At 40.1% G+C, this 25,133-nt stretch overlaps 1 protein-coding gene across 15 annotated transcripts in view; it reads left to right on the plus strand.

The window, feature by feature from the left end:
- MAPK10 (mitogen-activated protein kinase 10) overlaps positions 1-25,133 on the plus strand; it is a 308,388-nt gene that overhangs the window by 189,803 nt on the left and 93,452 nt on the right. For all 15 annotated transcript variants that reach the window (XM_077476387.1, XM_077476393.1, XM_077476389.1 and 12 more), the window contains 3 exons: positions 11,179-11,308; positions 23,478-23,536; positions 24,869-25,007. In XM_077476387.1, the coding sequence (XP_077332513.1) occupies positions 11,179-11,308; positions 23,478-23,536; positions 24,869-25,007 (328 nt within the window). The remainder of the gene's footprint in view (positions 1-11,178; positions 11,309-23,477; positions 23,537-24,868; positions 25,008-25,133) is intronic.

Genomic DNA, 25,133 nt, shown 5'->3' on the forward strand with positions numbered 1-25,133 from the left:
TAAAACAAGGTAGTCCGTATATGTGACTCCTGAAATAGGGGCCCTTTAACCTCATTCTATTTTCAGCTGGCCTGGCATCCCCCCCCACAGGGAAGAGCCCACCCCCTATCACACTAACGGGAGGGTCAAGCATCTCCCACAAGGCCCCCGACTAACTTCAGTTCTCCCTATATGGGCCCTTATAGTCTATAACTCTGCATAGAATTAGTACTTTACTTGAACATATGAGTTTTAAAAGAGAAAGGTAGGAAAGAGTTTGGAGGATGATATAGAGTTAAGAGGGGGGAGTGGGGGGGGGGGGTATTCAAGAGCCGTGGTCCTAGTCTCTAATATCCATTATATATATATATATATATATATATATATATATATATATATATATATATATATATATATCAGTTCCTAAGTGGCAAGTGGTCTGGGATCGCTAGCCAAATAATCTTGCCAGACTCTGTGGAACAACCTCATTTTTTCCTGAACCAGCGTGGACAACCTTTCATTCAACATTAGCCACATATTTTACTTTTTAGCTGACCAAATGGCAGGGCGGCGGACCTCCAATTCCTGGCAATCGTAATTTTTGCTGCGCTAAATATGAAATTGAGTAATCGCCTTTGGGAATTAGAGGCTTCCATTACCCTATCTCAGAGAAATGCTTTTTGGCAGACTTGGTTAAATTTATCTGGGTAAGGGTATACACAAAATTGTAGACCCTGATTCAGAATCTTCTGACCTTGGGGCACGTCTACCAAATATGATAGGTAGTTCCATCTTGACCACAGCCTCTAAAACACTTGGGGGTAGCTCCATGTACAAAGGTGGCCAGTCTGACCGGCACCATATACCATCATAATAACACCTTGTAATTAGCTTCTATTATTGAGGTATTTATAAGTGATCTAGATGTTGATTCTGACATAGCATGCCATTTTTCTAGGTTGAGGGTTTCCCGGAGATCCTTCTCCCACTGGAGCATATAACTCAGTTTTGTTAATGCATTCGTCAATAATGTATATATGGCCGTTATATGGCCTCTAAGTTTATCATAGCTATTACATAAGTGCTCCATAGCGGTCAGGGCCACCAGGTCACCCCCATGAGCCAGAGATTGAAGATAGTGGTGAAGTTGAGTGTAGCGTTCTACTGATGGCATTTGATATTTTTCAAACATTGCGTGTTCTGTCAGCATACCTCTGTTGTCGCAAAGATCTGCTATTCTTAATAGGCCCTTATTGGTCCACCTTTCAAAGGCTAATGGAGTGAGGCCCGGGGTGACGCACTATTTTTAAGTATGGGTGCCAATGGAGTATGAGGTGATTTAACTTTATGAGTTCTAGTAAGCCTGTCCCATATTTCTAGTGAGAAGGATAGGGAGGGACATAATATTGTTTGTCTTTCTTTAGGTGGAAGCCACATAATGTGGGATACCAGATCTGGATGGCATGAATAAGATTCCATGGTCATCCATATTGCGTGAGGTGTGTTTGAGTTAAATCTAGATAGCTGAGCTACCTGTGCTGCATAGAAATATTTCTGTAGATCTGGCAAACCAAGTCCTCCTCTCCGTTTAGGAGTATACACAGGGCTTTTGTTCACCCTAGGCCTCTTATCTCCCCATATAAACTGGAGGATTTTCCTTTGCAACCGTTGTAGATTGCTACAGGACAGCGCTACAGGTATCGTCCGAAAGTAGTATAATATCCATTCATTTTAATTGAGTGTAGTCTACCGAACCACGATGGGTGGTGTATCTGCCATTTTGTCATATCCTCTATTAGCCATTTAATAAGAGCTGGGTAGTTCCTTTTGTATATTGTTTGTATAGAAGAGGTCAAGTGAATACCTAAATATGGGAGAGCTTCACGTTCCCACTTGCATTGGTGCAATTGCTCAAGTGTTGTTTGAATAGAGTTTGGTAGTGAGAGGTTTAATACTCTGGACTTGTTATGGTTTATGTACAACCCTGATATCTCTGAAAAGGGATTTAAGATCTTGTACAGGTTGGGAAGTGATGTAATCGGGGATGTCAAAGTCAGTAATAAATCATCTGCAAAAAGCAGGCATTTATGCTCCACCCCACCACAGACAGTCACCTTAATATCCTGACATGTCGACATGACAATTTTTTATTGCCAGTAGCTCAATCGCCAGAGCAAATAGCAGCGGTGATAGCGGGCACCCCTGCCTGGTTCCCCTTCTAATAGCCAGGGGTTGAGAGGAGTAACCCGGAAGCATCAAGGAGGCCGTTGGTGTGTCATACAGTACTAAAAATAGCTAAAAACTAAAAATAGCAGCGTTTAACCGCCGACGCTATGGGAGGCGCAGTGTGAAAGCCCTCTTAGTGCAGACTTCTGGGAAAATCCGTATTTCAATTACACAAGCAGGAAATGACATACCTGGGAGGCATTCTGTAAACCATTAATCGCACTCGGTTCTGTTTAACAAATGTAAACTATCCATGTGACAAGGACAATGCTAGATTTAACTTAAAACATAGATTTAATTTTAGGCATCTGTTTTTATTGCATATGATTAATGATGATGTTTGATTCTGCTGTGTGTTCCACTAGATGAACTGCTTGCTTTATTGCTTTTGAAGATTTAGAAAACAAATATGTTTGTATTTCATGCAATGCAGATGACAAGACAAAAACTCTAGTTTAAAGCATAACACAAATGTATTTGATCATCTGAAGATCCCATTCTGGGATTCTCATTTATAATCTTTGAAATGTCTTGAGAAAGGAGAAAATCTCATTATGTTTCAATAAATATTGCCAAAATAGGATAGTGGCATGTCCATAAATGGTACAGATAATATAAAGTGTGGTATTTTGCTGTTTTTTCCAGTGGCAACCAACTAGAGATTTAGGAGCCACATGCAACTTTTAGCAGTCTCTTAGCAATTGCTTTGTGCTTGTCCCTTCTGTATTAGATACATCATATGTTTGAAAACACGGCTTAAAGAAGAGTCTTTAAAGTCATTTTAGATTAACTTTAATTTTTTTCATGTTTGCTCTTTCATATTGTTTTAAGCATAAAGATTTGTAATTAGCCATTGGAAGGAGTAAATACTCAATTTGCCATGATTTTGTCTTTCTTCTTAACATCTTTTCTGATAAGACTTTAGCCACATAGGGAGTTCATTATTCTTAATGAGTCCCTTGCATTGTGCATTTTGAAAACAGCAATTAAGCACAAGCATTCTGTGTCACAGAAAAATAGAAAGAAGAGCCTAGACATGTAATGAGCAAATGATAACTTTTAAAAAGACTATATATTCCCTTTAAACATGTTGAACACAATGATAGAAGTATCACATTGCTTATTAAAGCGAGAGTCCCGCAAATTTTTTTTTATACTGCAGCTGCTGACTTTCAAAATAAGGACACTCAACCGTCCCAGGGTCCAGCGATGTCAGCACCCGAGACCGAACCGTCCCTCAGTCCTCTGATGCTGCTGCCGCCATCTTCGGTAAGGGAATCAGGAAATTAAGCCTTGTGGCTTCACTTTTCGGTTCCCTACTGCTCTGCGCGAGTCGCACTGCTCAATCCGAATGGTCCCTGCTGTCTCTGGGACCCGTGTGTGTCCCAGCAGACAGTGTGGGGGGACGGAAAGAGGCATAGACTCCCGTGGGAGTCTATGCCCAGAAGTGGGTGCAAATACCTGTTTTAGATCTTTAGGTATTTGCACCCCCCTCCCCCCTGAAAGGTGCCAAATGTGACACCAGGGGGAGAGTTCCGAAAAGCAGAGGTTCAATTTTTGTGTGAACCTCAGCTTTAAGGAGAAAGTGAAGGAGTTTGTTTAAAGCCCACCTTGATGATTTTCTCTCACTTCCTGTCCCTGTAATGCCAGGGCAAGAAATGGGGAGGTTGAACGGGTAAAAACTTCACAAGGACTAAAAGGAACACACAGCAAAAAAACAATTAGTTAAATTTGTAAACTTTTTTTTACTAAAAATATACCTTTAATAAACAGATCAGAAATAGACAGCTAATCTCGTTCGCGGTACTAAGGAAGGGGAGAAAACAAGGGGGGGTGGCAGCTCCGGATATAAAAAGATACTATAACGCAGTGGTTCTTTCACGGGTGGTAGAGTGGGCGAAAGAGGTAAATGATAAAAGATGGGTAGGCATAGAAAACACGCTTTCTCAAACACAATTAGGGAGAATAATATGGAATCCGCCACAACATAGGACACTGGGTTCAAATACACATGAGATAACACGACAAGTATTTAAATTATGGGATCAAATACACACACAAAATAAATGGGGATACAATTCACCTTTGATTTTTTTGAAAGATAACGAATATTTTCCACCAGGACAACAAGAAATAGGGCGAAAATGGATATTAAAAGATAATGCACAATTAAAAGATATTTTAGTAAAAGATAAATTAAGCACTTTTCAAGCACTAAGAGAAGACACAGAGTTGATGAGGATTGATGAATGGCGGTACCTCCAGCTACGACAGTTTGTCACAAAGTTACCCCATCCCTTACGGAGTAAAGAAGAGCTTAGACCTTTTGAACAGATATGTCAGAAGGATAAGCTAATAAAAAAAAGAAAAAATATTGGTTTGATTTATAAAATACTCTCAGAGGGGGATGAGCTGGACGAACCGGCATTCATTAAAAAATGGGAAAAAGAACTGGGGGTACAATGTAACACCCAAAATAGAAAGAAAATACTTACATTAACTCACTATGCAGGGGGAGGGAGTAAACTGATAGAAACAAATTACAAATGCATAGCAAGATGGTATGCCACCCCTGACAAACTAAGTAGGTTCAGAACTGATCAATCTCCGGAGTGCTGGCGAGGATGTAAGACTATCGGGAGTATGGGCCACATATGGTGGGATTGCCCCATAATTAAAGAATATTGCAAGAGGATAATTGATATAACAAAGGTGGTTACAGGAAAAGAAGTTAGAGAGGACCCATGGATGGTGTTATTCCACGGGACAGAGGAGACAACAAAACAATATAAAGCATCATTAGTCCCCATATTACTTGATACCGCAAAAAGCCTAATTCCGAGAAAATGGCGAGAGAAAGAAAGTCCTAAAATCCAGGATTGGATTTTTCGGGTAACCGTAATCCAACATCTGGAAGGTGAGGAGGGAGGTGAAGAGGAATCAGCCATAAAGGAGGAGAGGGATAGGAAATGGGATCTCTGGGAAAAATTTTAAAAATCATGGCGATACGTGGAGGAAATAACACAGTAGTAATAACGGGAAAGGAAATGTGGAAGAAATGACTAAAGTAGAACCCCAAGTGAAATCAAGCAGGAACAGAGAGGGGGGAGGGAGGGGATAGATGAGAATAGAAAGGGACAAAGAGAGGAGGCCCGACTGAGGGCGGACGTTTGACGTCTTGTGGCAAGCTCTGGGTTTCCGTCTCCTTTCTTTCACCCGTAGTGGAATTAAAAGAGGGGGGGTTTGGGGAGGGGGTAAAATATGGTGAAGAAGTAGTGTGAGGGATGATAAGGGTTAAATCCTAGGGATAGTACAGGATAACTTGGCTTTATTTTTGTTTTATATGTATGAACGAATAAAGATTATGGTTGGTAATGGTAACTTAAAAGATGAGCTACAATGATGTGAAGACGAGGAAAACTAAATGAACGTTAAGTTGATTGGTGCCTCGCAGATAAATTCGCTGATGTAGCTAAAAAAAAAAAAAAAAAAAAAAAAAAGAAATAGACAGCTGACAAAAAACTTGAACTCTTCCTCACTCTATCAAACTGGAAAAAACACTTAAGGTCCACCCTATAGCAGTTTTACTGCTACAGGGCAGAATCTCTGCACTAAATCACGTATGGCATATGCGCTACCAGCGGCTCACTCCCACTGTGATTATATACAGTGGCAGCCTATGCGCAGGTACCTCATACTCAATGTCTGCCGGTACCCGCCAATCATTAGGCCTAGAACGGTGGCCTATGTCAACAAAGCAGATTGCCCTTCTGACAGGAGGGAATGGATGGAATTTGTGTCCCCGCAGAGCAGGGAAGAAATTGCATGTCTTCCTCTAGTAAAAGCACCTCCCACAGTATAGTAATACACCAGTTAAGCACACAGTTAACCCTTTCATGGCCCCAGATATTAGCCCCTTCCCAGCCAGTGTCATTAGTACAGTGGCAGTGCATAATTTTTAGCACTGATCACTGTATTGTCACTGGTCCCCAAAAAGTGTCAAAGTGTCAGTTATTGTCCAAATTTCCACCACAATATCACAGCTCCGCTATAAGTCGCTGAATGCTGATTGCTGTTATTACTACGGTAATAAAAAAAATATAAATATCGTTAAAACATAGTTTGTAGATGCTATAACTTTTGTGCAAACTAATCAATATACGTATTTAGGGATTTTTTTTTACCAAAAATATGTAGCAGAATACATATAAAGCCTAAATTTATGAAGAAATTAGATTTTTTAAAAAAGTTATATTGGATATGTTTTATAGCAGAAAGTAAAATAAATGTATATATATATATATATATTTTTTTTTTTTTTTCAAAATTGTAGGTGTTTTTTTCATTTATAGTGAAAAAAAAAAACACACAGAGAGGTAATGAAATACCACTAAAAGAAAGCTCTATTTGTGAGAAAAAAAGAGCATCAATTTTATTTGTGTACAGCATTGCACAACTGTGCAATTGTCAGTTAAAGTAAAGCAGTGCTGTATCACAAAAAAAAATAGCCTGGTCATGAAGGGGGGGGGGGGGGTGGTAAATCTTCCGCAGGTCAAGTAGTTAAAGCACCAGGCTTTCTAAACATACATTTTTGTTGGCACACAAAGATAATAATTTTGTTTTTCATCTGGTCTTTTATTTACTACAAAAAAAGTAATGTGTTTGTACACTATGAGTTTCATAGGCAAAACCTACATTGTGAATGTCCCAAGCTGTAATTAAAAGTAAATATATTAAATTACCCCTACCCTGCTACCCTGTCCATATCATATGTATAGAAGTTAACATGTACTAAAATACTTAACGTTATTGCTGGGTTCCCACAGCATCTGGTCACATGACTAAATATGGCTTTAGTCACATGATTCCTGCTAAAGTGTAGGAGCATGTAATCTCCTTATAGCATGTGGCTATTGTCCCCAAGCAAATGTTATGGCAATAAAGGTGCACGTTGTAGGTATCTCATGGCTTTTGTTGATTTTTTTATCTTAAGGGGCAGGATTGGTAGGATAATGCATAGATCCTTTTTTGGAGAGATCTATTTCAAGTATACAGCTGTTATAGAAATTTCCGGCTGTGACTGCAAAAGTTGCTAAAAAAATACAAGGTTGGTGTGCTTGGCCTTCATGTCCCTGCCTTTTTTTTTTATGTGTGTTGCCATAGCCACATATTTTTCAGTTTGAAGGCTGTGACTTTTTTTATCTTTGTAAACAGCAAAGGTACAGCAGTAATACAGGCAGCATTGACCTCTGTCTCTTCTACTTAATGCTAACGCTACAATTGCAGGAACAGATTCACAGGATGCAATCATGCAGAAAAGTTTGCTAAACTTGTAACTCAAAAGTGCCTTCAGATTTTAAAGGTTTAGTTGTTGTCCATTCTACCCATTTATCTAGGGGCTCAGTATAGGTGGAACCATACTTTAGTTTCAAATATTCTCCAGCTCTCATCTTGCGCTGGGCCTCACCCTTCATTTCTTTATTTAATTTAATTCTCATAATGACTGGCCAGTCTTTTCTCTTCTCTTCTTGTGCCTATACCCTCTTGCCTCTAAAACAAATAGTATAGCAAATCTGCAGATTTACAAGAATAGTCTCCACTTATCTACGTGGATAGAAGGGGTTATGACAATAGACAAAACACTCGCTAAGAGACCCTGCTAGTCTCTTCTCTTCTCTGTGGGTTTTGTCTGACCCTACCATGCGCCCCTGACCCAGGTCGCCCACAAGGAATCAACGCAAGGAAAGGCAGAGGAATCTCTCTATCCACGCACAGTCCAACCCATGAAGGGGGGCACAAACACATTCACACACATGTTATCCAACCAGAAAGGTCCAAGAGTGGGTCTGGTTTCCCTGAGAACCGACAGAATAGGACACATAGGAAAGACAGAAAAGAGCAAGCTTAAGGATAGCTTACCTAGCTGTCATTTAGAGGTCTGCATTCCCAATGATCGGGATCAAAACGGTTCCTTTTGGAGACTCTGACGAACTCCTGGCTGTCTCGCCAACTGTTATAGAAATGTATGGTTGTGACTCTAAAAATAAAAGTTAACTTTGCAATTGCAGGAACAGATTCACAGGACACAATCACTGTGTTTAAAATGCCCTTTCTGACAAAATGTTATTTTATACGTAGATGAGAAAGGGGCAGTATGACATGTTATTAACCACTTCCCGACTGGCGCACGCCGATGTATGTCGGCAGAATGACACGGGCGGGCTGATCGCGGATCGTCTCATGGGGCGGCTGAACGAGGAGATGCCGTTGTAAACAGCATCTCCCCGTTCTGCCTAGCAACAAGTGTCGCTGATCTCTGCTCCATGTGATTGGAGCAGAGATCAGTGTTCACTAAAACAAAGCCCAGCCCCCCCACAGTTAGTACCAAAAATATGTAGAAGAATACGTATCGGCCTATTTTTGTTTATAGCGCAAAAAATAAAAAATGCAGGGGTGATCAAATACTACCAAAAGAAAGCTCTATTTGTGGGAAAAAAAGGACGTCAATTTTGTTTGGGAGCCACATCGCACGACTGCGCAATTGTCAGTTAAAGCGATGCAGTGCCGAATTGCAAAAAGTGGTCTGGTCTTAAGCCAGCAAAATGGTTTGGTCTGTAAGTGGTTAAAAACAAGCAGAAATATGTTATTAAAACCTAGGGAATAGAACAATTGTAAAGATACAGAGAGATTCTAGCAGAAGTTGTGTCTCTGTGTTAAGGGAAGGTTACAGAACACATTTAGACTTTGCGAACAAGGTATACGCCAGGCTTGTACACGGCTTTCTGTTGGCGCACGCTTATTGGCCAGCGGGGGAGGCAATCGGCGGGTCCGGTGGATTCGATGTCCGCCGGCTGCCCACAAACGTTCCCCACAGAGACAGAACAGGGATCTGCCTGTGTAAACAAGGCAGATCTCTTTTCTTTCAGTGGATGACACAGAGATCTTCTCTTGCTGCTATGCAGGAAGACGGATCTGTATGTTGTTCCAAGCAGCCCATCCCCCACATACAGTTTGTAAACACACTGAGGGAACACAGTTAACCCATTGATCACCCCTGATGTTAACCCCTTCCCTTCCATTTTTTTTTTTTTTTACCAAAAATATGTAGCAGAATACAAATTGGCCTAAACTGATGAAGAAATTATATTTTTTACATTATTTGATTGAGTATGTTTTATAGCAGAAAATAAAAAATATATTTTTTTTTTCAAAATTGACGCTCTTTTTTTTGTTTATAGCGCAAAAACTGAAAACCACAGAGGTTATCAAATTCCACTAAAAGAAAGCTCTATTTGTGGGGGAAAAAGGACATCAATTTTATTTGGGTACAGCGTCATACGTCCACACAATTATCAGTTAAAGTAACACAGTTCCAAATCACAAAAAATGGCCTGGTCATTCACCACTTCAGCCCTGAAAGATTTTACCCCCTTCCTGACCAGAGCACTTTTTCCATTTTGGCACTGCGTTGCTTGAACTGACAATTGCGCGGTCATGCTGTACCCAAACAAAATTTGCATCCTTTTTTTCCCCCAAATAGAGCTTTATTTTGGTGGTATTTGATCACCTCTGTGGTTTTTATTTTTTTTTGCGCTATAAACAAAAAAGAGTGCCAATTTTGAAAAAAAAAATATTTTTTACTTTTTGCTATAATAAATATCATCAAATTAAAAAAAAAGCACTTACAAACTATGGGAAACATTTATGTCATTTTTACGTCATTTTTATTATTTTTTTCTACTAGTAATGGCAGTCATCTGCGATTTTTAGCAGTACTGCAACACTGTGACAGACAGATTGGATACTTTTGACACATTTTTGGGACCATTGACAATTATACATCAATCAGTGCTATAAATATGCACTGATTACTGTGAAAATGTCACTGGCAGGGAAGGGGTTAACACTAGGGGGTGATCAAGGGGTTAAATGTGTGTTCCCTCAGTGTGTTCTCACTGTATAGGGATAGGACTGACTAGGGGAGGTGACATATCGTTGTTCTTACTTAGTAGGAACAAACAACATGTCTCCTCTTCCCTGACAGAACAGGGATTTGTGTGTTTACACACACAAATCCCCATGTTGGCTCTCGTGCACGCCACCGCGCGTGACCGGCGGCGATTGCGACCACCGGCCACGCGCATCAGGTCTACCGCTATGTAGTTGGATGCGTGCCTCTGGCGGCGCATGCACCCTCTGGCGGCTCTTAAAGGGAATCCCGTACCATGCAGGCTTTCATCCAGGGGTGCCATTCTGCCCCCATAAAAAGACGTGAGCCGGTCGGGAACCGGTTAAAGGAGTAAATCCTTCTGGTCCTTAAGTGGTTCAAATTTTTATTCCAGTAATTAGTTAATAGTAAGTAAACAAATATGAAAAAAGCACTTACAAATTGCAAATCTTCCACACTTTTTTGTGATTTTATTAGTCATACTTATGCTAAGTCAGGCCCCCTAGCTACAAAAATACAAGGTTATTGTGCTTGTGCGTTATGTTCCTGCCTTTTTTCTGTGTGTTGCCATAGCCACATTTTTCTGCGTGTTGCCATAGCCACATTTTTTTGCAGTTTGAAGGCTGTGACTTTTTTTTATCTTTGTAAACAGCAAAGGTACAGAGGTAATACAGGCAGCATTGACCTCTGTCTCTTCTACTTAATGTTAACCTACAAGAGGGAGAAATTCAATGCAAGGCAGCTGGCTTAGACAACAATCATATGACCAATTCATCACTCGTTTCTCTACATCTAACATCTGCTGCAGGACATGAGCAGATTTCAATCTAAAAAATGCACAGTTTTCTTTAATATTTTTCCTAACCTCTCTATGATCAAATTGTAATGTTATGTCTTCAATCACAGAACTTGATCAATGTACCTAACTGAGAAGGGATTGCAATTTTATGGGGTGTGATGAATGATTTTCTTAGAAATATTACTACCAGGCTTTGCAATTCTCATGTGTACATCTTGCCTTTCAGTGCTGCTTACGATGCTGTCCTTGATAGAAATGTGGCCATTAAGAAACTCAGCCGACCATTTCAAAATCAAACACATGCCAAACGGGCATACAGGGAACTGGTCCTAATGAAGTGTGTAAATCATAAAAATGTAAGTTTTCTGTCCTTCATTACTATTTCTGTGACTTACTTGAGATCCAAAAAATAGACAAAAAACTACAATCATTGGTAGCATATGTTATATGGACATCTATTTTTCTGGGTCTACTTTTATTGTTTGATATGCTGTTACCTCTTGACTTCTGAGCTGCCAAAAAAGATTATAACTTTATAAGGCCCCTTTCACACTGGAGCGCTTTGCAGGCGCTACAGCTCTAAAAATAGCGCCTGCAAAGCGCCCTGAAACAGCCGCTGCTCCCTGAAACAGCCGAGGGCTTTTACACTGGAGTGGTGCGCTTGCAGGACGGAAAAAAACTCCTTGCAAGCAGCATCTCTGGAGCGGTGAAGGAGCGGTGTGTTTAATGGTCCTGAACCACTCCTGCCCATTGAAATCAATATGGCAGCGCGGCTATACCGCCAGCAAAGCGCCACTGCAGCAGCGATTTGCAGGCGTTTTTAACCCTTTTTCGGTTGCTAGCGGGGGTTAAAACCGCCGAATAGCACCGATAAAACAACAGTAAAGGACCGCTAAATATAGCGGCGCTTTACTGCCAGCACCTGCAACGCTTCAGTGTGAAAGTACCCTAACAGTCCCAATGATTGAGAAAGGAGACTGGGGGAAAGGAGGCGTAAATGATTTCTTCCTGCTTGCAGCAGGCTAATGCCATCGTTTTGATACATCGAATCCCCAAAGACTAGGCACAGGCCTAGCTACTGTGCTCACGCATTACCCAGTTACCTAGATTTCCAGTGGTCTGGTACCCCTCTACACAATGTGTTTCAATTTAAAATGTTATTCAAGGAGCACTATGCAGGAGCTGTGTAGGACCACTGGTGATCTGGAGATGGACTTCTGCACTCTGTGTAGGGCAATGGCCTGGATCTCCAGCATGCTGCCATCACAGATTATTTTAACACAGGCTGCGGCCCTAACCATAAAAAAGAAAAAATTCTCCCACACACTGTTTTGATGCAGCCTGACTGCATCCCTGTTATATAAAAGGTAGGATTAACCTCCTTGGCGATATTCCGGGTATCCCGATGTACTCCTGCTTTAACCTGCAGCTGGATCTTCTGCCCGATGCATTGTGTGTTCCGGCTTCCCTTCCCTGTGGCCGTCGCAACCGGCTGGTAGATTCAAAATGTGTAAATCACAACACATACACAATACATTGTAATCTTATTGGATTACATTACTCTATCAAATCATTTGACCTCAGTTTGTCCCCAATGCTCTGTCGTGTGACCTTGCCTGCAGTTTTACTGTTCTTTCTGCCTGGAAACTGGTTCTTTCTGGCTGGAAATTACCATGACATCCAAAAAGCATGCCTCGACATCAAAAGCAGTTTATGACCTGCTGGAAAACAGCAATAGCAATACAGAATCACTTGCAGAAATGAGTGACATCGATTCGTGGGGAAATTCGTCATCAGACACAGAAATTTCAGTGATGATCCTGTGACTGAGCTCAGTGATGTGCGGACTTGGTGCTCTATTGACTGCGGTACAGATCACGCAATGCCACCTAAGATTCGCATTTACTGGAGCACCTGGTATGAAAGCGGATGTTGAAGATGACAATCCCTTGGTAAGTATGCCAACTATATTTGACCGACGATACCAAGAGCAACAAGCTGCTATGCATCGGAAGTTTTCAAGAAGTAGAAAGTGGGAATTAATGACCAAGGAGGACATTCGGAAATTTATTGGCCTAATAATTTCAGGGAGTGATGGGGAAACCCCTACAGAAGTGGTATTGGACAACCAATAAATTACTCGCCAATCCATTCTTTGGCACGGTCATGTCAGAGTACAAATTTTCCCTGATAAGGAAATATTTGCACTTTCAAAACAATGGAGAATGTGATGAAACTACTCATCCAGCACCAAAACTCAAGAACATTTAGGAAGTATATCAAATGATTCTGAAGAATTTCCAACTGAGCTATCTGCCAGAAAGAGACAGCATAGATGAAAGTCTAATGGCCTACAATGGAAGGCTCAGCTGGATATAATACATAACATCAATAAGAGCACCATTTGGCATTAAATGCTTTATGCTATGCGAAACGATAACTGGTTACATTTCAAATTCTATCCTATACACTGGGAAAGGAACCAAATTCAACCCAAAATACAGAAATTACTGATTGAACCATTGCTAAATCAGAGCTATTGTGTAAATAAAGACAACTTTTACACATCTTCTGAACTTTATGAGCTCCTTCAGCAGAGCAAAACGGATGCCTATGGAACTGTTAGGGCTAACTGGTGTGACATGCTGCCAATCTTTGGCAATAAGAAGCTCAAGACTAGAGAATTGGTTGCCTGGTAGAAAGGCAAAATGATGGCACTGCGATGGCGTGACAAAAAATATGGGTGCCTAATGAGTACAATCCATAATACCTCCACTGTCATGGTACGCACAATAGATGGGAAAGACATCATGAAGCCACAAGTAGTGATAGACTACAACAACACTATGGGAGGTATTGACAGAGCCGACCAAGCAATGACATTCTATATAGCAATGAGAAAACAACAACAAAAGTACTACAAGAAGATCTTCAGTCATCTTCTTGAGCAATGCTTGTGGAATGCCTACATTCTGCTAAAAAAAATAGTGACAAGCCTGTGGCTCATGCTGACTTTATTTGGAAAGTTGCCGAACTGATCTTTCTGAACCACCAAACACCAATGGCTGTAAATAGAGCTGGACGTTGTGCTGCTGGCATTGTCAACCCAGAACGCCTGACTGGTCGTCACTTCATGGACTACATCCCACCAACTGAGAAAAAGTCAGCACCTACAAGGATGTGCGTGGTTTGTTGCCCAAAGCGTGATGACAGTGGAAAGTAAATCCGGACGGAAACCAGGTTCCATTGTCCTGATTGCGACTGCGGACTTTGTGCAGTTCCATGTTTCAAAATGTATCATACCCGAGATGTTTACTGAATCAATATGACTATTGCACCCTTGTTTCAGTATTTTTTTGATTTGACTATATTATTGATTAAATTTATTGAATGAAATGTATTATTATTATTATTATTTGTTATTATTTATAGTTATTTATTATATTATAATGTATGGTTTTGTGTGTCAAACTTTATCATACCTGGGATGTCTACTAGACTCTTGTTTGGACAGATTTACAAATTTTTGTACATATTTTATTATATCTTTTCATGTGACAACACTCAAGAAATTACATTTTGCTACAATGTAAAGTAGTGTGTGTACAGCTTGTATAACAGTGTAAATTTACTGTCCTCTCAAAATAATACAACACACAACCATTAATGTCTAAACCGCTGGCAACAAAAGTGAGTACACCCCTAAGTGAAAATGTTCGAATTGGGCCCAAAGTGTCAATATTTTGTGTGGCCACCATTATTTTCCAGCATGGCCTTAACCCTTTTGGGCATGGAGTTCACCAGAGCTTCACAGGTTACCACTGGAGTCCTCTTCCACTCCTCTATGATGACATCACGGAGCTGGTGGATGTTAGAGCCCTTGCACTCCTCCACCTTCTGTTTGAGGATGCCCCACAGATGCTCAATAGGGTTTAGGTCTGGAGATGTGCTTGACCAGTCCATTACCTTTACCCTCAGCTTCTTTAGCAAGGCAGTGGTCATCTTGGAGGTGTGTTTGTGGTCATTATCATGTTGGAATACTGTATGTGGCCCAGTCTCCAGAGGGAGGGGGATCATGTTCTGCTTCAGTATGTCACAGTACATGTTGGCATTCATGGATCCCTCAATGAACTGTAGCTCCCCAGTTCCAGCAGCACTCATGTAGCCTCAGACCATGACACTCCCACCACCATGCTTGACTGTAGGCTAGATACACTTGTCTTTGTACTCCTCACCTGGTTTCTGCCATACCTTCTGAACCAAATAAGTTTATCTTGGTCTCATCAGACCACAGGAAATGGTTCCAGTAATCCATGTCCTTAGTCTGCATGTCTTCAGCAAAATGTTTGCAGGCTTTCTTGTGCATCGTCTTTAGAAGAGGCTTCCTTTTGGTAAGACAGCCATGCAGAGCAATTTGATGCAGTGTGCGGTGTATGGTCTGAGCACTGACAGGTTGACCCCCACCCTTTCAACCTCTGCAGCAATGCTGGCAGCATTCATACATCTATTTCCCAAAGACAACCTCTGGATATGATGCTGAGCACATGCACTCAACTTCTTTGGTTGACCATGGCGAGGCCTGTTCTGAATGGAACCTGTCCTGTTAGGCCACTGTATGCTCTTGGTTACCGTGCTGCAGCTCAGTTTCTGGGTCTTGGCAATCTTCTTATAGCATAGGCCATCTTTATGTAAAGCAAAAGATCTTTTTTTCAGATCCTCAGAGAGTTCTATTTTCCATGAGGTGCCATGTTGAACTTCCAGTGACCAGTATGAGAGAGTGAGAGTGATATCACCAAATTTAACACACCTGCTCCCCATTCACATCTGAGACCTTGTAACACGAATGAGTCACATGACACCGGGGAGGGAAAATGACCAATTGGGCCCAATTTGGACATTTTCACTTCGGGGTTACTCACTTTTGTTGCCGGCGGTTTAGACATTAATGGCTGTGTGTTGAGTTATTTTGAGGGGACAGCAAATTTACACTGTTATACAAGCTGTACACTCACTACTTTACATCGTAGCAAAGTGTCATTTCTTCAGTGTTGTCACATGAAAAGGTAGAATAAAATATTTATAAAAATGTGAGGGGTGTACTCACTTTTGTGAGATATTGTAAGTGAGTTATTCCTTAGAATTACAGGCCTACAATATAAAATGCCAAATTTCCATGCAAAACATCTGTTCCGCTTTCAGCATTAAAAATCTGACATAATCATACGATCAGGGAGGTATCTATACATTTTTAAAATCTTATCCACTCAAGGCTTTATGCCTATAAATAGCAAATGCTACATACATATTATTAAGTGTGAGCCATAGATTTTAATTCAAAATCACCCAGGCTGACCAAAAAAACAATATATCAAAATATTATACTATTTATATAAAATCACAACAGTTTTATTATTCCAAACTCAGTACACAAATTGAGAGAAATATACACCATATAAAAAAAAAAACATCTGGGTCCTACACCATGCATACCTAATTACTGAAAAAACAGTTAGGTAGAAGTATGTATGGTCTTTCCAGAATATTCATAAACATTAGGCATAGATGTTCGGGACACAAATATTGTTAAAATAAAATAGTACTAATTATAGGCTGGAAAGGGCAAATATACAAATTGCTCACCAACTTAGTTTTCAAATACTCCTCGCACATGGGACTAAATCGGCATATACAGTGGGTAAAGCAAGGAATCAGACCCCCCCCTTTAAAATAATCACATTTTGTTACTTTGCAGCCTGAAATGAAGACTGACTGTATTTACTAGTGCAACTTATAACATCCAAGTGAAAGATATTGTAGCTCACTAATCCCTTGGGAGCTGCTAAGGAGTTCATTGCAGTACCCTGGTTTAACTCCCGCTTCTTTCACCCCTGCTGTTTTAATCACAGACACAGTTCAACAGTAACTTTTATTCTTGATGCTGCAGTCCATGTTGCGTGTCTGATTAGCAAGTGATGCAGGACAGTATAAGTTGCCTCTCTTGTTGAGCTGCACGAGTAGAAAGAACCCTTTCCCTTAACGAACTGGTTCATGTCCCTTTGAATGACATGTGGTACTGCTGAAATGCGGGAGTCCCAGGCCTCACCTGCCTTCTCACCTCCTGCCATTTCTTCCCAGGCCAGCTCAGGAAAGTCCAGACAACCCCGGTCTAGGCAGTCCTGTTAGTAGATTCTTCTTGCTTCTTGAATGGTGAAACCTTCCAGCTTTGAAGTCTCTGAACCTCCAGGCTTTCCGGCGAAGTTTCGTGGCTTTCCAGCACTGGGGTCTATGCACCCCCAGGCCTTCCGGCCCTGCTCCTGCGGGGAGCCTTTCAGATATTTTAAGGAGGGGGGGGGATTCTTTTCTATACCCACTGTATATAAAGATTTAGTCCCATGTTGCAGGAGTATTTCAAAACCAAGTTGGTGAGCAATTTGTATATTTTGCCTTTCCAGCCTATAAATAGTACAATTTCATTTTGCCAATATTTGTGTCATAACATATAAACTTAATGTTTATGAATATTTTGGAAAGACCATACATACTTCTACCTAACATTTGTTTCAGTAATTAAGTATGCATGGTGTAGGTCCCAGATAGTGTTTTTGTTTTTTAAATATGGTTTATATTTCTTTAAATTTTTGTGTATAAATAGGGAAAATAATAGCAGTACAATAATCTCTATATTTTCAAACAATGTGGTTCAATTTGGCTTTAAACCTTGGTTATTTGAAATGTGGTAATATCCCTCCTGGAATACCTGCCTAAACAGAAGTTCAGACTTCTTCTTGAGTGGTCCTTGAGTTGGTGTTCAATTATGGGAATACTGTTAAGAGATTGGAAATTTGAGTTCATGCTAACCTCTACCTCCAATCGCTTTTCACAATTGGTCAGTGAGACATCTCATAACATTGAATGATCATTAGTAATGTGAGGGCTACAGCAGGGCTATGCCAAAGCTCCATGGTAATTTAGAGTTCTATGTTTCAGGGCTTTGAGGATGCTCACAAAGTAATTGGAAGCCAGACACTTGCTTTACAACTCAGCAATCTGTTTGCTAGGGTTAACGTAGAATTCCATTTTCTGTCAAGTTTTACTGCTGCCTTTGTTCCTTTCAGTTGTTGTCCAGTAATTAGGGGGACATTTTCCCAAAGCTTAGATAGAAATTTAAAAAAGACTGAAGCTTTGCCTACTCTAAACAAAAAAATGAAAACCTGCTAGGTATCATGACCCCAGAGTTGTGTATGCACCATAGAAAAATTGTATTGAGCCAGGAGGTAGTGTTGCAGAGGTTTCTTTTTCCGAATGGGCTGACCTTCTAGCCACTGGCAAGAGTAACCTGTCTTTCCCCAGTTTAAGATGTGTGTGGGTATTTTTGTGAGCAGAGTTAATAGTCTTGTCTTGTTTCACTGACTGAATCTGCTGTAAGCATTTTTTTTATGTTGCTACCTCCTAGATTGTAAGCTCTAATGAGTAGGGCCCTCTGATTCATCCTGTATTGAATTGTATTGTAATTGTACTGTCTGCCATAATGTTGTAAAGCGATGCGCAAACTGTATAAATCCCGTATTATAATAATAATAATAATAATGTTGCTACGCCACTTCCATTGTTTGCCAGTAGACCACATTAGGACACCGGGCACATCTAGTGCTAGAATCAGGTTTATAGGGATTTATTAAAATATACAGGTAAGGCTGTTAATAAGCCAGCGAACAAACAATTGATATACTGAATGCTGAAGGCAATTTCAGACTTCCAATTCATGCAGAAGAAAACAAATGCTTAGCCTTTGTAAACGTACAGCAAATACAGGGATTTACTGAACAAGCTTGTTCAGTGAACTAAAAAAGAAATGGTGTGGTGACTGCAGCTGTATTAATGCACATGTAATAAAACAAAACAGTAGAGTACGTGACACCTTCTTATTTCCAGTACAAATAATTTTTTAGACAAGCTTTTGAGAGATATGATCTCTTTTTTTTTTTTTTAAATAGTATGAAGAAAATGGTAAATCTCTCAAAAGCTTGCCCACCGAAATGAACCATTAATGAAAATAAGAAAAGGATCATTTGCAGTATCCAACTGTTCATTCATGGGTGTAACTTAATTTCCATTCTTGAAAAATAGTGTCAGCCTTCAAAGTCTTTTTTTGTAGAGAAACCGATTAGATCCAGTCTAATTTATGTGTATATATAGGTGAATGGCAAAAATTATCCTAGAAGTCACTAGCAAAAAAGATAATAAATGCTTTTTGATAGATTTATTAGTGTGAATCCTAACATTTATTTATAATTTGAGCATGAAAGCCCATCACCAGGCAATAAATGTCTTTTGTGTTGGATAGCGAGGGGAAAAGTTAAACTTTCTATCAAGCTTTACACTATATTGTCAAAAGTATTTGGACGCCTGCATTTACACGCACATGAACTTTAACCCCCCTGACGGTATTCCCGAGTCTGGCTCGGGGTGGAATTTTTATACCAAAAGCGGTAACCCCGAGCCAGACTCGGGACCGCATCGCTGGATCCAGGAGGACGCTTACTTACCTTCTACCTCGGATCCAGCGATGTCTCCCCGATGTACGAGTGAGCTGTGTCTCGCTCGATCTATCACGGAGCCGATCTCCATTCCCTGCGAGCGTTGCGACGCACGGGGACGGAGATCGGCGCCAAAGTAAAACACACAGTATACATACAGTATAATGTAATCTTACAGATTACATTGCTGTATGTAATTATTTCACATCCCCTTTGTCCCTAGTGGTCTGCCCAGTGTCCTGCATGCAATTTTATATTATAAAAACTGTTCTTTCTGCCTGGAAACTGGAGATTGTCCATATCAACCAAAACTGTCCCTTTACATCAAAAATGTTTTTTGACCAGCTAGAAAACAGCGATAATAAATTAGAATCACTCGCAGAATTGAGCGATAGTGATTTGTGGGGAGATTCGTCATCAAATACTGAAAAGTAATGACAGTGACAATTCTGCAACTGAGCAAATTTCAGTGTTTTTGATTTGATTACATTATTGAATACTTTTTATTATTGTTATATTATTATTTGGTACAATTATTTATAATTATTTATTATATTATAATTTATGGTTTCATTTTTCAAACTTTATCATACCGGGGATGTCTGCTAGACTCTGGTTTGGACAGATTTAAGTGAGTTATTGCTAAGAATTACAGGACTACAATATAAAACGCCAAATTTTCATGCAAAATAATTGTACCACTTTTAGCACCTAAAATCCAAAATAATCATACCACCAGGGAGGTTAATGGCATCCCAGTCTTAGTCCGTAGGGTTCAATATAGAGTTGGGCCACCCTTTGCAGCTATAACAGTTTCAACTGTTCTGGGATAGCTGTCTACAAGGTTTAGGTCCACAATGTTCAACCATTCTTCCAGATGCACATTTGTGAGGTCAGCCACTGATGTGGAAGAAAAGGCCTGGCTCACAGTCTCCACTCTAATTCATTCCAAAGGTGTTCTATCGGGATGAGATCTGGACTCATGTGCAGGCCCGCTAAGTTCATCCACCCCAAACTCGCTCATCCATGTCTTTATGGACATTGTTTTGTGCACTGGTGCGCAGTCATGTTGGAACAGGAAGGGGCCATCCCCAAACTGTTCCCACAAAATGGGAGCATAAAATTGTCTAAAACGTCTTGGTACGCTGACACCTTAAGATTTCCCTTCACTAAAACTAAGGGGCCAAGCCCAACCCATGAAACCCAACCCCACACTATAATCCCCCTCCATCAAATGATTTGGACCAGCGCACAAAGCAAGGTTCATAAAGAAATGCATGAGTGAGTTTGGGGTGGACGAAGTTGACTGGCCTGCACCTCCTGACCTCAACCCAATAGAATACCTTTGGCAGCCGAGACTGCAAGCCAGGCCTTCTCATCCAACATCAGTACCCGACCTCACAAATGTGCTTCTTGGGGAATGGTCAAACATTCCCATAAACACACTGCTAAACCTTGTGGACAGCCTTCCCAGAAGACTTGAAGCTGTTATAGCTGCAAAGGGTGGGCCAACTCAATATTGAACCCTATGGATTAAGACTAGGATGTCATTAAAGTTTATGTAAAGGCAAGTGTCCCAATACATTTGGTGATATAGTGTATTTCTGTATATTACTCCATTAGGGAAATTTTGCATCCCTTCTTATCCCTGATGCCCACACAAGATATAAAAGTGTTGAAACTTTAAATAAAAGCTAGCGAACCCACTGATGGTCCACTGTTGATTACTACACAAGAGCAGCACAAATTTTAAATGTAAACTTTGTTTACATCGTCGTGCTGTACCACTATATTCTGACACTCATTTTTCTTTATATATGACAGATTTGCTTCAGGGTAGCCATAAACATTAGATGATCTTTGACTACTGTATCCATATAAACCTCTAGATCAGAGCAAACCCTCTGGCTGATCATCTTTCAGAAAGTGGTCATTTGGCTTTTTTGAATTCCCATTGGCAATCTTTTGGTTTCCTTGTGATGAGGATGTAAAAAATATGTCTATATCTATCTGAACCTGAACCCTTTTCTTGGAGAGGTTCAAGATTATTTTAAGGTTTAAGATTATATTATATTAAGATTACGATTAATATGATTATGTGATACTTTTCTTTACAAGAGACATTTTCGTTAGGCTAGTTATATAAACTGAATTTTTTTTTTTTTTTAACAGAAGACCAGAGATGCAACTTGAAATGTAATTGAAATGATTGCTGTCCAATCTGGTCTTTTTCAGTAAATTGCTGGATTGGGGGGGGGGGGTCATCACAAGTCTAATCCAGTGTCTCTCAACTCCAGTCCTCAAGGCGCCCCAACAGGTCATGCTTTCAGGATTTCCCTCAGATGAAACGGCTGTGGTAATTGCTAAGGACGTGAAACTGATCAAATCATCTGTGTGAAATAATGGAATAATGGAAAGACTGAAAACATGACCTGTTGGGGTGCCTTGAGGACTGAAGTTGAGAAACAATGGTCTAATCATTGGAAGTGAGCGGGTTGAGTTTCTGGAAGAGAGCAGGTTGAGTCCCCGGGACAGCCAGAAACTAACCATGCTGTGCACTCATGTCTATTGTGGTCAAATTTTTATAGGAAAGCAGGGGGACTAGCAGGGACACGAGGTATTTCAAACAAAGTAAGAAAGACAAAGAGAAGTGGATACTTTTTTTATGCAAGTGCATGGTACAGCAGACACATATGAGGAATATACTGTATATGAAATGTCGGGGTAACATATTCTTAAATCTCAGGGCTTTTTTTTTACAACTTTTCGTGGTGAAATGATTACGCATGTCAAATTACCTTGCAAGATTTCTGTGATTGGTGTTACTTTTTATCTGTCCTTGTACATGTTATTTTTTATATTCATTCACCTAGACAACAATATATACATGATTGCTTAAACAGCAGTTACTGAATGGAAAAAATTATATTGAGATGGATTAGCAAAATTTTTAGAGCATGTTCAGTTTGACGAGTGACTTTTCATTTTGCAAGGGAATTGTTACTTTAATTAATGTGGAGAAATTTCACTTTGCAAATATGTGCAAGGAATTAAAAAAATGATTTTTGATGGCACATGATTGGATGAAGTCAACACAATGGTTATTTACGAAAGGCAAATCCACTTTGCACTGCAAGTGCACTTGGAAGTGCAGTCGTTCTAAATCTAAGGGGTAGACCTGAAATGAGTGGAAGCTCTGCTGATTTTATCATCCAATCATGTGCCAGCTAAAATGCTGTTTTTTATTTTCCTTGCATGTCCCCCTCGGATCTACAGCAAATTTACTTCCAAGTGCACTTGCAGTGCAAAGTGGATTTTCCTTTAGTAAATAACCCCCAGTGTCTCCTTACTCCTCTCTACTTTTTTTTTGCAATTCAACCTTATAGTGTGTGTCTAGAATAAAATATTCCAAATGCCAAAAACATTCCAAAAAGGAAGAACAATAAGGCTGGATTCACACCTATGCATTTTTAGTGCTTTTTGCGTTTTGCACATTTGCACAACAGAACGTGTTCCATAGGAAACCATGGTGAATGGACTATAGTACAAATCTGCAAAATGCAAAAAGCACTAAAAATGCATAGGTGGGAATCCAGCCCAAGGGAGAAGTCAGCACTTACAATACCCAATGGCATGATATCCCCTTGTATATGGGCACTAGCAATCAGCACCAGACATCAAGCAACTTATAGGATTTGTTTGATATTTTAGGCCATTGTTCTTTCTCTACTGCAAAAAATGTGTTGCTGGAGAAATCTGAAGATTAATGTCTACAAAAATTCTAATTCAGAGGTTGGTTTGTGCCTGCATGGCCAAGTGCCCTCTGATGTTTATGTGCAAGCTTTATCTTTTCTGTAGTGTTCCCTCTTTAGTAAGACTGCATCAAGTCGTTATCAAAATTCCATTTGCTTAATGATTTTGTAAATTAAACTATAATTGCATTTTACTTCTTATCATATGGCTGACTTTGTTTCCCCTTTTCTTTTAGATTATCAGTTTATTAAATGTCTTTACACCACAGAAGTCTCTTGAAGAGTTCCAGGATGTGTAAGTAATGCTGATTACATTAAGACAATCTTCAGAGGTTGAGAAAGTACCTTCATTTATTAGATAAACTCAAGACAGTATTGACTTCAGGATACAGCTGTACTTGCAAAAGATATAGGTGCTATAGGTATAAACAGCAGTTATTGCACAGACTGTCTAATAAGCTGAAAAATCTCGGTGTGTAGTAATGAGCTCTGATATTTCTGATATTAATGTATAGCTCCATTAGAGTAGGTGATGCTTGAATCAGACATGAACTAGTTGTATAGAGAAGATTTAGAAGAGCTGTATGGATTTCCAGTCTGTATCCTCAGTGAAATGATACATCACTTGTCCCTGTGACACTCAAATGAAAATAATTGCCACCAATGGCACAAGAAGACAGGATCCAATCCTTCCATAATCTACCTATGTCCCTGTTTATGTCCTGAATGGAGAGATTTACCCTCACTTCCTGTGCCCATGATACTATAGGGGAGATTTACTAAAACTGGTGCACTCAGAATCTGGTGCAGCTGTGCATTGTAGCTTCTAACTTCAGCTTGTTCAAATAAAGTGGTTGTAAAGCCTAAACATTTTTTACCCTAATGCATTATTTGCATTAAGGTAAAATATGTTTAGGTATCGACATCCCCCCTTTTACTTACTTGAGCCCTCATATGATCCAGCGCCATGCACGTCTGCAGCTCTTCTCTCCCCTCGCTTCCAGGTTTCGCAGGCTTTGCTGGGGCACCGGGAGCCATTGGCCTAGAGGCGATTCAGTTCGCATTGTGCGCTATATAAGTATTTCATTCATTCATTCATTCATTGGCTCCCACTGCTGTCAATCAAAGCCAGTAACAAAGGAGCAGGGGGTGGGGCCAAGTTTTGCTGTCTGTGTCAATGGACGCTGCAGCGCGGGGCTCAGGTGCAAGCATGTACAAGTGCCCCCATGGGGAGCCACTTCTTATGGGGGCACTGGACAGAGGGTGGGGCCAGGAGTGCCGACGGAGGACCCAAAAAGAGTAAGTTTGCGGCCGCTCTGTGCAATTCCAAGTATAGACACGTTTGTTTTTGTTTCTTTTTCTTTTTCATCTTTTTTTTATTTACCTTTACAATCACTTTAAGCTTTGACAATAAAACTTGGAATCTGATTAGTTTCTAGGCAGAGCTGCACCAGCTGCGACAGAGATTTTTGAACATGTTTGATTATCTCTGTACCTAAAACTGAGGATGTGAGAACCTTTTATTGATTGTTTTGTAATCCCACAGTACGAATGGTGTTTGCAAAATAGTATTTTTTTGTGCAAGAAAACACATTTAACTGGTATATCTTTTGAATGTTTTCTTTAGTTACCTAGTAATGGAATTGATGGATGCCAATTTATGTCAGGTGATTCAGATGGAACTGGATCATGAGAGGATGTCCTACTTGTTGTATCAGATGCTATGTGGCATTAAACATCTTCACTCTGCTGGAATTATACACAGGGTTAGTAGTACAAATATACTGGACAAGTGATTCAATTGCTCTAGTTATTATGAATAACTTGCGTTATGGCCTGAAAACAAATGACACATTATTTGAAATGACAGTATAAGGCTTAAGTTTTTTTTC

This window comes from Lithobates pipiens, unplaced genomic scaffold (assembly GCF_037356315.1).
Source record: "Lithobates pipiens isolate NorthernLeopardFrog02 unplaced genomic scaffold, aLitPip1_a1.2 Scaffold_13, whole genome shotgun sequence".
In the NCBI taxonomy this organism is placed as follows: Eukaryota; Metazoa; Chordata; class Amphibia; order Anura; family Ranidae; genus Lithobates; species Lithobates pipiens.